This window comes from Plecotus auritus (genome assembly GCF_963455305.1).
Source record: "Plecotus auritus genome assembly, chromosome: 9".
In the NCBI taxonomy this organism is placed as follows: Eukaryota; Metazoa; Chordata; class Mammalia; order Chiroptera; family Vespertilionidae; genus Plecotus; species Plecotus auritus.
Window position 1 is genome coordinate 39,211,502 of NC_137783.1, and position 17,492 is coordinate 39,228,993.

General features: G+C 38.6%; 2 protein-coding genes and 1 pseudogene across 4 annotated transcripts in view; 1 reads left to right on the top strand and 2 right to left on the bottom strand.

Moving 5' to 3' along the window:
• Window positions 1–17,492, bottom strand: part of JMJD1C (jumonji domain containing 1C) — a 283,189-nt gene that overhangs the window by 123,479 nt on the left and 142,218 nt on the right. The gene's annotated exons all lie outside the window — the stretch shown is intronic.
• Window positions 1,500–2,013, top strand: LOC308257519 (ferritin light chain-like; annotated as a pseudogene). The gene has a single exon. The product of its transcript is annotated as a ferritin light chain-like (transcript).
• LOC308233293 (S-phase kinase-associated protein 1-like) lies at window positions 9,264–11,066 on the bottom strand (the record flags this gene model as incomplete). The annotated part of the gene is made up of 2 exons (XM_080640217.1): window positions 9,264–9,359; window positions 10,731–11,066. 2 exons carry the CDS (start codon window positions 11,064–11,066, stop codon window positions 9,264–9,266), a joined length of 432 nt encoding a protein of 143 aa, XP_080496343.1.

Sequence of the window (17,492 nt, forward strand, 5' to 3'; positions counted from 1 at the left end):
GGAAGGGAGAGGGATAGAGAGCTAGAAACATCGATGAGAAACATCGATCAGCTGCCTCCTGCACACCCCACACCGGGGATGTGCCCGCAACCAAGGTACATGCCCTTGACCGGAATCGAACCTGGGACCCTTCAGTCCACAGGCCGACGCTCTATCCGCTGAGCCAAACCGGTTTCGGCCCTATGGATCTTTTTGTTGCACATCCCCTAGGAGACTGTGCCAGTTAGTGTACATGGAAGGGACCATTTTACCAGAGTAACTTCCTACACAACACTAGTAAATTTCAGCTTAGCCATCAAAAATTCTGAATTATTTTGAAGTTTAAATCATTGTACTTCTCCTCAGTTCACTCTTTTGGTAGTCATGTAAAAAAGTTTTCATCCTGACGCGTTTGGCTCAGTGGATAGAGCCTCAGCCTGCGGACTGAAAGATCCCAGGTTCGATTCCGGTCAAGGGCATGTACCCTGGTTGCGGGCACATCCCCAGTGGGAGGTGTGCAGGAGACAGCTGATCGATGTTTCTCTCTCATCGATGTTTCTGACTCTATCGCTCTCCCTTCCTCTCTGTAAAAAATCAATAAAATATATATTTTAAAAAAAAGTTTTCATTTGGTTTATTCATATAAGAATTTCAATAGTGAAAACTAAAAATGTTCTCTCTTGTAGAACTAGCAACTTACGTCTAGTTATTCATTTTGCTAAGCACATGATAATATTTATAATTTAAAGAAACAAAAACATGAATGTAAGTTCATAGCAAAAAATGTTAATTAAAACAGCAAAAAATAACTGCATAGTAAAAACCTTTGGGAATATTTCTTCCTTTTTTTTAAGAAGGGCAGCAATGATCTGGCTTATAAATAAGATAATGAGCAGTGACCTGCTTTTCATGAATAGTGATAGTGCTATTTGATGGATGGTATTTACACATTTGTAGTTTAAGTTTATATATTGATAATTCCTTAAAAGACTATGAATTCCCAATTCTACAGTTAATATTACTGCAGCTGATATTAAAGTTTGTGGGCTACTAACTGAATCTTTAAAAATAATTTTTAAATAGCACTTACTATAATTAAATATTACATGGATATAAAATCATATCACATTTTAGAAATGTCATTCATTATTCAAAAACATGATTATACAGCAAAAACTCTAAGATGAGTGCTACTTACAGAATAAAAAAATTATAATAAAAATGAATATGAAAGTCACAGAAAAATATTCTAAAAGATTCATGACAGGTGCACAAAAATCAAACGTATGCAATGCAGTTTTCAAATAAAGATATAATAAACAAGGTAGCGCCTTCAGAGGTCCCGGATCTGTCTCTTGCTTTAACAGTGTTTGGACGGAACAGACCCAGGGACACCCGTTCTTCCAGCCTCCGGCCACTCTCCTGCGTCTCATCCAGTCACCACCTTCAGAACCACCTCCGGGACCAGCCAACACACTGGTGTTTTTTTTCCTACCTTAACTCCTCATTGTTGAACAACCATGAGCTCCCAAATTCGTCAGAATTATTCCACCGAGGTGGAGGCTGCCCAACCTGCATCTGCAGGCCCCCCACACCTACCTCTCTCTGGGCTACTATTTTGAACGCGACGATGTGGCTATGGAGGGTGTGGGCCACTTCTTCCGCGAGTTGGCGGAGAAGAAGCATGAGGGTGCGGAGCATTTCTTAAAGTTGCAAAACAAGCGAGTCGGTCGCATTCTCTTCCAGGATGTGCAGAAACCTTCCCAGGATGACCGGACCAAAACTCAGAACGCCATGGAAGCCGCCCTGGCCTTGGAGAAGAGCCTGAACCAGGCCCTTTTGGAGCTGCATGCCCTGGCTTCTACCCCTGCAGACACTCATGTCTGCGACTTCCTGGAGAACCACTTCCTGGATGAGGAGGTGAAACTGATCAAGAAGATGGGCGACCACCTGACTAACATCCGCAGGCTGGCAGGCCCCCAGGCTGGGCTGGGCGAGTATCTCTTCCAAAGGCTCACCCTCAAGCACAACTAGGAGCCTTTGGAGCCCAGAAACCTTTCAGAGGCCGCCCCCTGCATTCCCCTGGTGTCTCTGGCTTTTACCTGAGCCTCTTCCCGAAACTACTAGCCCTTCTTTTAACCACCCTGGAGTCCTCTCCCATGCACTGGACCAAATGAAACAATAAAGCTTTTTGCAGGAAAAAAAAAAAAAAGATAATAAACAAGACAATACTCGAAAATATGTAAATTACATGAATGTTCTAAGAAGCAGTAAAAGCAAGTTTAGGCCAACAGTGGGAAAATACCCTTAAAAAAGGTTTACAGGCAGGAATTATACTACCAGGAAACTCCAAAAACTTATGTAAATTTTTGAAAACTGGTTGAGAAAAAGCTCCTGAGGTTTTCCTATAGGGAAAGGCTCTATACTGGCAATATACAAACAAAATGACCTAGTAAGACTTGTCCATCTCTAATGCATACAATTCTCAAGATGCTTATTTATAGAAAAATATTGATAGAGCTGGAATTCATTTTGCAATAAGAATCGAAAAGTGAATAAATGAGGGCTAGCTCTAGAAGTTTGTTACTTCGTACACAAAACGATATCGACAAAGTAAAGAATAGTATCGTCTGTGAGATTATTTCCAAATATTAGTTCTTTAGTAAAAATATCTGATCATAATTGTAAGTTTTGCAGTATTTTTACTACCCTTTTTAATATAATAAAGACCCTTTAAAAACTAATCTTTTAACTTAACAGTTTTCTTTTTTTGTTGTTGTTGGGGGGGATAGGAAGTTGAATAGAAGGGGCAAATATATGTAGACATAAAATATTTATATTTCCATTCAATATTTTAACTTCACTTCCACAGGTTTGATTTAAAGCAGGGGCGGGAAATGTCCAGCCTGCGGGCCACTTTATAAGGCCCACAAAATCTTTCATCTGGCCCTGCCAAGGCATTAGGAGTGAGTTAATTAAATGTTTGACCAAACACAGTAGGCTAACTTTTAAGTTGATAATTTTGTATGGCTTGTGAATGGTCATATAAATATCCAAACGGCCCTTGGCAGAAAAAAAGTTCCCCACTCCTATTCAAAGAATTGTTTAAAAGTCATCCTAGCATTCATTCCCACAGACTAAATTACTACTGGGATCTATTTAAGGTCTGTGGGAGTAATTAAGACAGGACAAAGTGATCACATCATACTAATGTTTTACAAACATTTTAATGCCAAATCCACTTCATAGTCCCTCATTATTAACAGGAGGATACAAGACCACCTATCATTCTTAATCTCTTTCTCAGAGCCATAATCCATTGCCATTCTAGCCAAGTATTTCCTCTAGCATGATCACACACTACAATCCTCCTAAACAGGAACAATCACTTCTACTAGTGTTATTTTAGAACCAATCCCATAGAATAAATAACTTCCTTGACCTTTTGTTAAATAGTCTCCTTGCCAGCAAACATTTAACTAAAATGAAACCTGGCCACCCTATCATATTCATTCATCTAGCCATCAAATCAACCAACAAATATCTGGGTAATAAGCATTTGTAGAACCAAACATCTTTTGCTCCACAGGGGTGGATAAACAACAATCACTACTTTCCTAGCCATATTCTGAAGAGAAGACCTGTTCTGTTTCTTTTAGTTACCACTATGGACATGCTACCATGCTCTCAGGTGCTACAACATAGATGACATTTGGTTTCCTCCTTAGTGAAAAATACTTTCCATAATCAATGCACCATCATTAAGATAGGGCCTAAATTATTTTGAAGTGTAACATAATCTACCTTATTATTTCTGCATTCTCCTGAATTTGTTCTCTCACAGTAATGGCCTACTTACTGCTAAATTCTAGTCTCTTTATAAGTCTTCAAGCCTAATAAAATTCAGAAGCATTTCACATTACTGTTCTTAGAAACTTACTGCTCCCTTTACTCTGAAAATACTACATTTTGATACATTGTCTCCTATCTCTTTGATATAATTTCAATCTTCCCAGCTGGCTCCACTTTTCAACCCTTAAACATGGATGTGGCTCAAGATTAAGTCTATCACTTTAATGTCCAAGAGTTTCATGGCTTTAAATATTATATACAGAGAAAAAACTGCCACATCTACATGCCTTTTTTTCCCTGACCTTTCTCATTGTACTATTTCAGTTCTTTTCTATTTCTTAATTGACTTTCTGGCATTTAATCTAACTCTTCCAAACTGACCCTAAAACAAATTTGACTATTCCCCTTGCTCAAATCACTTTAGTATTACATATAGAAAGGTGTCCAAATCTTCTACCCACTACAGATTAACTCCCCTTTCTAACTAATTTTCTACTAATTCCTCTAATTATGCACATCAGACATCCTTAAACATCCTGTTTTTTCTTATTTATTTTCTCTGATTTAGCTCAAGATAGTTCCCCATATCCATTTAAAATTCAATCAATCCTTTCAAAGGCCTAGTTCAAACACAGCTTTTCAATGACTTTTCAGATATCACCCATCAAAATTAATCTTTTCCTATCTCATAGACCCATCTGATGATTGTTAGACTTTTACTGTAACACGTATAATAGCTTTATTTATGCATTTATATGTCTCTACAAAACATTGAGCTTTAAGAAGACAAAGATCTTTCATATTTAGCTGTATTTTCCATAGTACCTAACAAGGGGTTTGCATAACAAAAACTATTAAATATCTGTAAAGAAGTTCTAAAATTGATGGTCCTTAGAAAAACACCTTACAAAACCTCTAAGGAAATTAATTTTTAAAAGGCACTATGGAAAATGTATTTATAGCCAGCATGCAATTTTAAATGAGGCTACTATATAAGGGTAGTACTAAAGCCATCTTGAAGTCATCAAGTTAAAAAGGAGAATTAGCAGTTAGGGATTCTTCCTGAAGTAGTAAGAAATCTTCTAAAGTTTATGTAATATTTAGAAGAATTCTGAGTATTATAAAAGCCTTAAGTATTATAAACTGCAATTGCGAATAAGAAATTAAGTGCTTCAGTCTCATGAGTTCCATCTTCTTGCCCAGATTCCATATAGGCTCGCCAGTCAGTCTATTGATCAGGAAAGAGGTATCTTTTTTTTTTTTTAATATTTTATTGATTTTTTACAGAAAGGAAGAGAGAGGGATAGAGAGTTAGAAACATCAATGAGAGAGAAACATCGATCAGCTGCCTCCTGCACACCTCCTACTGGGGATGTGCCCACAACCAAGGTACATGCCCTTGACCGGAATCGAACCTGGGACCTTTCAGTCCGCAGGCCGACGCTCTATCCACTGAGCCAAACCGGTTAGGGCAGGAAAGAGGTATCTTTGATAAAATGCGAATTTAAATTTGAGTTAATTTTCACAAGCAAGCTTCTTTACATGCAAAAAAACTACAATTTAGTTCCAAAGTGTCAGAGGACCATTTTTTTAATGTTATAGTCAAGAACAATTGGTGGGATTGCTATTTTTTGCAATAGTTACCAGTATGTTCTATAAAGTCACCATAAATGCTGAATAACCAAATACTGAGTCCTCCCCTCCGAGTGGAAATACAGGAATAGATTCCTGTGATTATTGGGTCACAATATTTTCATCAACCTATCAATATATATAATCTTCTTTTATGTGCTTCTACTTAAAGACACGCTACTTAATATATAATTGAGTCATTAAAATTGAAATCAAGGCCAACAGCACTATATAACTCATGCCTAAATGTTTATCTAACTTTTTCACCTACAAAATCTGATATAAAAATTTAACTATAACTGTGTTTAAGTATTTCCCAAATTTAAATAGGAATAATAATAGTCTGGTTGGTTAGAGCTAATATTTCAGGTATAAATATGGCACAAAGTTATCCTTTAAAAAAAGTTAATTTTGAAAAAATTATATACTATCTGTGAACAAAATACACTTTCACACACCATGAAAAATTCCAGCTTTTAATTTAATTTTATTTATTATTTTTTTAAAATATATTTTATTGATTTTTTTTACAGAGAAGGAAGGGAGAGGGGTAGAGAGTTAGAAACATCGATCAGCTGCCTCCTGCACACTCCCTACTGGGGATGTGCCCACAAGGTAGGTACATGCCCTTGACCGGAATCGAACCTGGGACCCTTGAGTCCACAGACCCACGCTCTATCCACTGAGCCAAATGGGCTAGGGCCCAGCTTTTAATTTTAATTGCATAATTTTCATAGACACCTGTTTTTCCATTTACAATTTGATTTTTAAAAGCCAAGTGGAAAGATTAGATTAACATGAAGTCTCAACCATACCATTTCAGAGATTGAGAACATCCTAAAAGGAAGAGATAATACAGTTTACTCTTATCTACAAAATGAAAAGGTTAAACAAGATGACTTTTTAAAGTCCATTATACTGCTCTAAAATTATAGGAGACTAACTTTCTTTCAAGGAACATTAGGAGCCACGAAGGCAGGCTCTGCAATATTTCTTTGTGAATAAATCAGTGTTTGATAATGCCCATGTATTACAGAGTTGACAGTGTGAAGAATAAAGGATTTAGTTTATAGTCCTGATAGGTAAAACCCGGATAATAGGACTCCAGCTACAGCCTCAGCTAGAGAAGAGTTTGAAATGTAGAGAGAAAAAGGCAAAGGAAATGTAAAAAACAGAAAAAGGTGAGAAAACAAGGGACAAGGACAAGTTAAAAATGAGGCATTAAGTTAGAACGTAAAATATAAATTATAAAAACACAAAATATTTAAACATTTTTTATACATTTCCTAGGGCTGCTGTAAGAAAATACTAAGAGTCTCTTAAAATAATCGAAATTGTCTCATGGTTCTAAAAGCAAAAAGTGTAACTCAAGGTATCTACAAGGTTACACTATCTCTGAAACCTATAAAGGAGTTCTTCATTGCCTCTTTCTAGCTTCTAATGGTTTGCTAGCAAGCTTTGCATTCCTTGACTTACAGCTGCATTATTCCAATCTCTGCCTCTGTCATCTCTGTGTATCTATGTCCACGTTCTTTCTTTTAATAAGAACACTATAGGCCTGATGCACGAAGGTTCATGCAAGAATGGGCCTTTCTTCCCCTGGCTGCCGGCACCACCTTTGCTCAGGCCAGAGCCGCCTTTCCGCCTTCCCACGCTGCCCAGAGGCCTGAAGTGGCTGGGGCAGTGCAGAACGCCTGCGTCTTCGCCATGGCGACGATGCAAGCATCCTGCCCCGCCCCCAGCCGCTCAGTGCCTGTGTATGCAAACTAACCCATCTTTGTTGGGTTAATTTGCATACTTACTCCTGACTGGCTGGTGGATGTCACGAAGGTGCGGTCAATTTGCAAGTTACTCTTTTATTAGCGTAGACTAGTCTTATTGGATTAGGGACCATCCTAACATGATTATATCAACAAAAACTTTTTTCTTATTAGATCACATTACAGGTACCAAGGGTTAGGGCTTTAAAATATCTTTTGGAGGAAACATATTTTAACCAGAAACATTATTTTCAAATATCCTATATAATAAAAGGGTAATATGCAAATTGTGCCTTCGACTGGGAGTTTGACCAGGGGGTGGGGCTGGCTGGCCAACCGTCCATGGCCCCTTCCCCTGGCTGGCCCCGCCCCTTGCGTGCCCCTGGCCGGACCCCATCTGTGCATGAATCCATGTATCGGGACTCTAGGTTATCAATAATTTACATAAACATTATCAATGTTTACATCCTATATAATAAAAGCCTAATATGCAAATTGTCTCTTGACCGGGAGTTCAACCGGGAGTCCAACCGCTCACTATGACGTGCACTGACCACCAGCGGGCGGCGCGGAAGATGGCAGCATTGGCAAAATGGCGCTGGTAGCAGTGGAGGCACTGCCAGCCCTGATGGGCCCCAATGAGAGTGGGACCGCGGCAGGATGGTGAAGCAGGTGAGCAGGCAGCACCAGGCCAAGGCGGGTGCGAGTGGGACCTGATCGCCCTGTAGACGGTGACCAGCGGCAGCAGCAGGGGGTGGGGCTGCTGCCCGGTTCTCAGGCACTGAGGGAGCCGGGTGGGGGCCCAATGACTCAGACGGAGTGGGGCATGCGGTTGCTCAGATGCTGCGCAGGGCCCAAAGGTCAGCTGGGACCTGCCCTTCCATGCCAGATGCTTGGGCTTTGATCACCCGTCAGGATAGGGACCGCACCTGTGCACAAATTTCATGCACCGGGCCTCTAGTATTTAATAATTTACACACTTAATAAACATTATTATATACAGTCTATATAATGTCAAGAATCATTCTAGAAACTGCAATATGGACAATGTTTAGAAATAAAGAATATATTTGAATTATTATATCCGTATGGATTTCCTATTATATATTGGCAAGTTTTCATTTTAAAATGGTTATGTCATAACAGAATTCAACTCTGTTTCAAAGGCCCTATAAGTAAGTATCTGCCGTAATTGCCATCATAATTTTTGTATCAAATATTGATAATTTACAATCTTCTTTTCATCAAAAATATAAAAATAAAATGATCTGCAGGTAACCAAACAATGTCAATTCCTATGAATTACAAGCTGTACATTAATGCCTTTATCCCTGTGTTCGCATTTCAAGACTATCAGCAAAATCATCTGTAAGAAACAAAGAGAAAGCCTCTCAAAGTACCCAGTCTTCTTTTTTTTTTTTTTTTTTTTTTTTTTTTTTTTTTTTTAAATATATTTTTTTTTATTGATTTTTTACAGAGAGGAAGGAAGAGGGATAGATAGTCAGAAACATCGATGAGAGAGAAACATCAATCAGCTGCCTCTTGCACACCTCCCACTGGGGATGTGCCCGCAACCAAGTTACATGCCCTTGACCGGAATCGAACCTGGGACCTTTCAGTCCGCAGGCTGACGCTCTATCCACTGAGCCAAACCGGTTTTGGCAAAGTACCCAGTCTTCTTGAATGTGCCATGGGGTTCTGGCAGCGATTTAGTGGGGTGTTGCTCCAGGGTGGTGGCAAGGCCTGTGTCCCACTTGGGGGAAGCCGAGTGTTGCTTTGTGGGCGCAAGGTCTGCAGTGCCATTTCTCTGTAAGTAGCCAGTGTGCGTCACAGTAGCTCCTGCGTTGAGTGCCTGCCCCCTGGTGGTCAGTGCACATCATAGCGACTGGTCAAACAGCATGTTAATCTTTTACGTATATAGATTATAAACAGAGCAGTGCAACTAGTATTTGGAACAATCCTTACAGTGTTACAGTATCAGGCACAACTTTTCACTTCTCTTCACAACACTGGTTCTCTTTGCATACCTGAGCTTCTACTTCAGTAGTCATTTTTGATATTGAAGGTCTTGCAAATCTCTTCAGGGGTTACAGTCTTGGCAACAGTCTTGCATGTAACGTCAAGCGAACCTTTAATGACTACTAGGTGTACTGGTTGATAATGCGGATTTTTTTCAATAGATGGAGTTACACATATGTTGATATATATGCGATTTGACATGTATGCTATTTTGTTGTATTGAAACAAGCTTCAAAACTTCATATGTCAAATTTGCTGAAGGTGTTAACATCATAGATATTTTTTACACTTAAAAATGTCGAATTTCGTAACAAAAAAAGAGTTTTTGTGGGAATTATAATTCATTACTTTATTTTGAAGAAAAGTGCTGCTGAAAGTTATCGTATACTTTGGGAAGCTTATGGTGAACATGCTTTATCTCAAGATACTTGTGAACGCTGGTTTGAACGCTTTAAAAGTGATGATATCGATGTGAAAGATAAAGAAAGTCCAGGTCAACTGAAAAAGCTTGAAGACCAACAATTACAAGCATTATTGGATGAAGATGCATGTTAAACTGAAAAACAACTTGCAGAAAGATTAAACGTTGCTCAGCAAACAATTTCTGATCGCTTACAAGCAATGGCAAAGATTTTAAAGGAAGGAAAAAGGATGCCACATCAACTGAATGAAAGACAAATGGAAAACCGAAAAGTCATCAGTAAAATGTTGCTTCAACAGCACAAAAGAAAGTCTTTTTTGCATCAAATTGTGACTGGAGATGAAAAGTGGATTTACTTTGAGAATCCCAAACGCACAAAATTATGAGTTGATCCAGGTCAACCATCAACATTGACTGCAAGGCCAAATCGATTTGGAAAGAAGACAATGCTCTGCGTTTGGTGGGATTAGGAAGATGTGGTGTATTATGAGCTTCTAAAACCAGATGAATCGATTAATACTGATTGCTACCGACAACAAATAATCAATTTGAACCACACTTTGATCATGAAACGACCAGAATGTTCCAGAAGACATGACAAAGTAATTTTGCTTAATGATGGCGCACCATCACACACTTCAAAACCAGTTAAAAGACACATTAAAAGATCTTGCCTGGGAAGTATTAACCCACCCGCCATATTCACCAGACCTTGCTCCTTCAGATTACCACTTGTTCCGATTGATAGCACACGAATTTTCTGAGCAGCACTTCAAAACATACGAAGTGGAAAACTGGGTCTCTGAATGGTTTGCCTCAAAACAAGGAAAGTTCTATTGGGACGGTATCCATAAATTACCTGAAAGATGGGGAAATGTTTAGCTAGTGATGGACATAACTTTGTTATTTTTAGTTTTTTTTTTTTAATTTCTTTATTGATTAGGGTATTACATATGTGTCCTTATTCCCCCATTACCCTGGACATTACTTTGAATAAAGCACTTTGATGTTCCTCTTGAAATTATCGTGTTTTCTTTGATTACAAAATCCGCATTATTAACCGGTACATCTAGTAAATAGTTGGCAGCCAGAATAAGTTTAAAAAGTGTTCCTTGGTCAACTTTAAGGAATTCTTGGTCCCAAACCGGGATATCATCTGTTTCCTTTTCTTTGTTCTCACCGTCCTCAGGAGGAGGAGGATCATCCTTGTGGTGGGTGCACCACTGAATGACCTTTTTAAATATTGCTGCATTAACATTTGGTAGAGGAACTGGTTCATTATCACCTTCATCATCCATTCCCAAATCTTCTAACATGGTGTTGATAGTCACAGATTGTTTGGCAATTTCAATATCAAATTCAAATATCTCTCCATCAGAACTCTGCAACTTAATTGAAGGCATGGTGCTCAGTTTCAAGGAGAGAGTGGGCCAGAGGTTGTCGAGAGTAGGGCAGTATCAACAGGAAGAAAAAGGTGGAGAACAAGGCCACTAACCTCCAATTACATTTTAATTGCATCAGTTAATTTATACTATAACTAATCAGTTTATTCATACAAAAATATTTCATTTATTCCAAAGACAGCTAAACATAATTCTTATAATAACCTTTATTAATTTAAATCTCAGAGAACTATAGTATTTCCTAATTTTTAGGAGCCATATATCACAGATGTTCTCATATCACTCCAATATGTCTTAATGTACATATTCTATGTAGATCAACATACTTTTATGATTCCTCATACATATACTGTACAGACTGTACATAACGGCTAAATTTCTCACAGCACAGTTATTTACTGAATTAATAAAAAATATTTTAAAAGACAGCAGCAGCCCTGGTGGGTGTGTGTGGCTCAGTTGGTTGGAGTATTTTCTCATAAACCTAAAGGTCAAGGTTTCAATTCCAGGTCAGGGAACATACACAGATTGTGGGTTCGATCACCAGTCAGGGTGTGTAAGGGAGGGAACTGATACTCCTTTCTCTCTCTCTCTCTCCCCCTCCCTCTCCCTCTCTCTCAAAACAATAAAATACGTATTAAAATTTTTGTTTAATTAAGAAAAAAGGCAATAGCAATATACAGGAAGGCAAAGATACAAGTATGAGCATGATATGTTCTGATGCAACTAAAGCAACTTTTTAGTGAAAGATCCATGAGAGAAAAATGAGCAACACAAATAGGTGAAAATTAGGAAAAGAGATCTATAAATTACAGGGTAGGGTACAAGGTAGAAATCTGAAGGCTTCTGAGAAGTGTAATGACACAAAATTAAGCATGAGAGCAATTTATTAGTTAGAAACTAGTACTATTATGAAGTCATTTCTATAAATCCTGAGATGAAATATTGAAAGTACAGATTAGACTGGTGGAAGTTAGGAAGAAAAAACTAGAGAACTGGAGACTGAGCACATTCTATAAAAATACCAAAGAGCCTCCAACTTGGAAAAGGAAAAATTGTATAAGAATATAATAATATCTAGAGCGAAGACACATCTCTACAAAAAATGCTTCACCTTCATTCCACTACTATGCTTCATAAATTAAAATAAGCCTATACAACTATAGTTTAATCTGTTATAACTCAATTTCTAACAAATGGAAAACTACTTCATTGCTATTATGTGTGTATGTGTGTGTGTGTGTGTATGTATGTATATATATAATTTTCCAAGTACCTAAAGCCTTTTAGTGCTTTAAGAGAATGATTTTTGTGTTAGATATATACCTCCAAGTTACAAATAAGGAAGAAAGCAGGATACAAAAGGTAAATCACAAAATAAGTTAAGGGAAGATTGAGGGAAAGACTCCAAGTTTCACATTTTCATTTTGCTGTCAATGTTCTTTAAACAAAGTTGTTGTAAAGTATTGTGATATTTTAAAAAAGCAATAAAAATGCTATCTTAGATATCTAGGGAAATACCAATAAGCAAATAGATTTGAGGATATTGGAGAGTTAGCATTATGTTGTTAGCTCTAACTTTTGTGTCTATTTGAAAATTTTCATAATAAAAATAAGACAAGCCCAGCAGGTGTGGGTCAGTGGTTGAACCAGGAGGTCATGGTTCGATTCCCAGTCAGTACACATGCCCAGGTTGTGGGCTCGATTCCTGGTGGGGGGCATGCGGGAAGTGGCCAAACGATGATTCTCAGCATTGATGTTTCTATCTATCTCCCTCTTCCTTCCTCTCTGAAATCAATTAAAAAATAATAATAATTATATATATATAAAATAATAATAATTATATATATATGTATAGTCTCTCTCTCTATATATATATAAAATAAGACAAAATACAGGAAAAAAGATACTATAATCTATAATCTATATATATATAAAATAAGACAAAATACTTACAGGAAAAAAAGATACTGTTCTAAATTTATTGCAAATAGATACTGAAATAATATATTTGTCAGTATGTGTGAAGTGTTGGTTTTACCTCTAAAGGTTTATTGATGAGGAGTCAATGTGTCAGTTGTTTTGTATTAGATATAATTTTTGTTTATAAAATTGAAATAAACATACATATATAAATAAATATAGGAATAATTTTTATCTAAAACTAAATGTTTCCTCTTTTAGAAGGAATTGATACATATATTTGCATCTTTCTATTCCAAATACATAACATGTACCTAGCATATAACATAATCTAATAATGTCTAATAAATAGAATCATCACAATGTCTAATCCAGTTTAAGATATACTTTAACTTTGCTAAAAAGAGGATTGTTTTAATTTAATAAATTTCAGGCACAGATTTTGGATACATTAAAAAATTTTTTAAAAGACATTATGTAGAAACACATTTTAATTACATTTCACAAGATTTAGGATTCGCCCTAATTGGTTTGGCTCAGTGGAGAGAGCACTGGACTGTGGACTAAAGGGTCCTGGGTTCAATTCCAGTCAAGGACATGTACCTTGCGGGCACATCCCCAGTGAGGGGTGTGCAGGAGGCAGCTGATCGATGTTTCTCTCTCATCGATGTTTCTAACCCTCTATCCCTCTCCCTTCCTCTCTGTAAGAAAAATCAATAAAATACATTTAAAAAAAATAAAACTTTAAAAAAATATATTTAAAAAAAAGATTTAGGATTCTTTTTAAAAATATATTTATTTCTTTATTGATTTCAGAGAGGAAGGAAAAGGGAGAGAGAGATAGAAACATCAATGATGAGAATCACTGATCAGCTGCCTCCTGCACGCCCCGCCCCCTATTGGGGATCGAGCCCACAAACCAGGCATGTGCCCTTGGCCAGAATCAAACCTGGGACCCTTCAGTCCGCAGGCCGACGCTCTATCCACTTAGCCAAACCATCTATAGATGAAAAACTGTTAGCCATAACGGGCATATAAATTTTTTAAAGTAACGAACCACATTAATACAGCTTTAAAAAATATGACAGTATCTATACTCTCTTGCATAAGAGAAAGGCAAAATACTGCCGCTAGAAATTTATCCCAAAGGATGAATTTCATGGAGTAAAAATGCTACCATCCTGTGTTGAGTTCCCTGACTGCCCCGGAAAACTTGCCCATTGAGTTGCCATTCACTGACAATTATGAGGCAGAAACCGACAAGCATTAACTATACTATTATCCTTCTATAAAAATAAAGAAATGCTTTTGACAGTCTCTTCATTTGATCTCTTATACTTTGCCTTAAGAGATTATTTTCAATCTTTGCAAGTAAAGTACATTTCTTAGTTAAATTTTGGATATTTAAGTAACATAACTTGTTCAGCAAAATTAATTTATAAGGATAAGACAGTTTTCTGAAGCCAAGCACCAAAATAAAATCACAAAGTTGTTTCTCAAGACAACTAAATGAATCAAATGTATTAAAATCAGAGAGTATCTTGTTTACTGACAAAAAGCAAATGAAGTTAAATGATTCATGGCATCCTTAAATAACCTTCAGAGACTATATAAGACTATTATCATAGAATACATTAAAAGCTGACTAAAAAAGAGGTAATAGTCATATTCCATTATTGTTTCGCATGTACCACTCTTTCAGTACCATTAACACGTTAAGCGCCCAGTCAGTCACCCGTGACTGACACTATACTTTCCGTCCGGAAGACAAAACAGGCTGGGCGCTTAACGTGTTAAATCTGATTTATTAGCACCAAAACTTTTGATCAATAAAGGAGAAACACAACATGATCTTGCTATACCTTCTGAATATAAATTTGTGTTCAAACTAGTTTAAAAAAAGAAAGCTTTACTCTTTTTAGATTTAGGGAAACACACCTAATTTGGCTTTCACTTTAATAAGTCAAGTTATATCAATTTTATGTTCTTTGAGTTATGATAATAATAAACACAGCTTAATATAATCTATAATTATATATACAAAAAGTACATTTCAAGAGTTTTTTAATTTAATTGTGACTTTTGTTTTTAAATTTTGTTCCCTAGCTAGAGCTCCAGTTCTTCACAAAAGAACTGACCCAGAAAAATGGAGACACTACCTCACAAGAAATAAGGTCAGACACAGCGAAGTGCCTCTAAATGTTGCTATCAGACTGTTATTATAGGTACTTCAATCTTGTTAATAAAATCTGTAAGACAACTAACTTGGAGACCGTATCCAAAAATAGTGATGATCTAAGGGTGGGAAGAATACAATGCCAAGAAATGTCTTCGTACTACAATATACTAGTAAAACTAAATATACTATTTAACATTCAGTTAAAAGAGACTTGATTTCAAATGCAAATGCTCTTAAAAGCTAGCATTTTCATTGTGATATGTAAGTGGAACCATTATATCTGCTTTAAAAATTCTTATTTAAAACCATCTTAGCCCTAACTGATTTGGCACAGTGGATAGAACGTCAGCCTATGGACTGAAGAGTCCCCAGTTCCATTCTGGCCAAGGGCACATGCCTGGGTTGTGGGCTCGATCCCCAGTAGAGGGTGTGCAGGAGGCAGCCGATCAATGATTCTCTTCCATCATTGATGTTTCTCTCTCTCTCTCCTTCACCCTTCCTCTCTGAAATCAATCAATAAATATATTTTAAAAAATTAAAAATAAATAAATAAAAATAAAACCATCTTAATGTTTTTTATTTTTAAAATATGTACTGTTTAAAGTATTACAGATGTCCCCCCTCCACCCCATTCCCACCCTCTCCCCAGGCCTTCACCTCACTACTATCTGTCCATGGGTTTTGCATATCTATTTATATAAAAGCCTAAGCAACCGTTACGACCGAATGACTGAAACGACTGAAATGAGCGAAAAGACCGAAATGAGCAGAATGACTGGTCATTATGATGTGCACTGACCACCGAGGGCAGACACTCAACGCAGGAGCTGCCCCCTGGTGGTCAGTGTGTTCCCAGAGCCAACTTCCTGCGGGTGGGTGGCGGCAGACGTGGCCCCTTTCCCAGGAGGGCCATGGGACTGGCGGCCAACCTCCTGCGCCCTGATCCTCTCCCCGGCCAGCAGACCTCGATCGGCACGCCACCTGCCCGCCATGGTAGCAGCATAGCAGCGAGGGAAGGAGGAGGGGGGAAGTTGTGAACCGCGCAGTAGAGGGGCGCCAACGGGGGCGTTGGCATCTGTTCCTTCCATGCCCGGCCCATTAACTCTTCTCCTGACCCCACTGGGGCCTTCAGGCCCTGGGCTGGGATGGGGAACCAGGGGTGGGTAGTGGCGGATGTGACCCCTTTCCCAGGGGGGCCAAGGGCTGGCTCCCTCCTTGGGGCCAGAGGCCCCTTCCCCACAGCCAGCAAACCTCCCGTGGTCCCTCTCGCCCACCCCTCCCCCAGCTGGCAGGCCCCGTCCCTCACCCTGGCCAGCAGGCCCCAGTAGCGATGCAGCAGCGAGGGAAGGAGGCGGGGAGGAGGCAGGGAACCATGCGGTGGCAGGATGCCGAGGGCGGCGTCAGCGTCTGGCGTCCATTCCTTCCGCTCCCAGCCCAGTGACCATTGCCTCCTCTCCCAACCCCGCCAGGACCTTTAGGCCCCAATCGGCCCGACCCCAACTGGCCCGGCCCCAATCAGCCCTGATTGCTAGCCAGGCCTAGGACCCCACCTGTGCACGAATTTCGTGCACCGGGCCTCTAATATGCATATAAGTTCCTTGGTTCATCTCTTCACATCCCACCTTCCTCGTCTCTCTGAAATACATCAGTCTGTTGCATGCTTCAATGTCTCTGGATCTATTTTGTTCATTAGATTCTACATTTAAGTGAGATCATGTGATACTTGTCTTTCTCTGACTGGTTTTTTCACTTAGCATAATGCTCCCCAAATCCATCTATAATGTTGCAAAGGGTAACAATTCCTTTTCTTTTATAGCCGTGTAGCATTCCATTGTATAAATGTACCATAGTTTTTTACTCATATACTGATAGACACCTGGGCTGCTTCCGTATCTTGGCTATCTATATATATATAATGCTAATATGCTAAGTGTCCCCTTGAGAGTTTGACCAGGATAATGGGAGTTCCATTGCTCGCTATGACATGCACTGACCACCAGTGGGCGGCACGGAACATGGTGGGCAACCAGCAGCAGCAGGGAGCTGAGGGAATGAGGGGAGGAGGAGGCGAGGAGGTGGGGAACCTGATCGGCCCTGATCTTCGGCCAGGCCTAGGAACCCTACCCATGCATGAATTTCGTGCACCAGGCCTCTAGCTGTAAATAATGTTGCTAATAACATAGGGGTGCATATATTACAAGGTTTTTAATACCCTTCCTTTCAACTATTCATGTATCTCTGGATAAGTGGATATCAAATATAAGAAGGTAAGAGCCAATAACTAAATACTGTGTAATATGCTATAAAACAAAGGAAAGCAATGG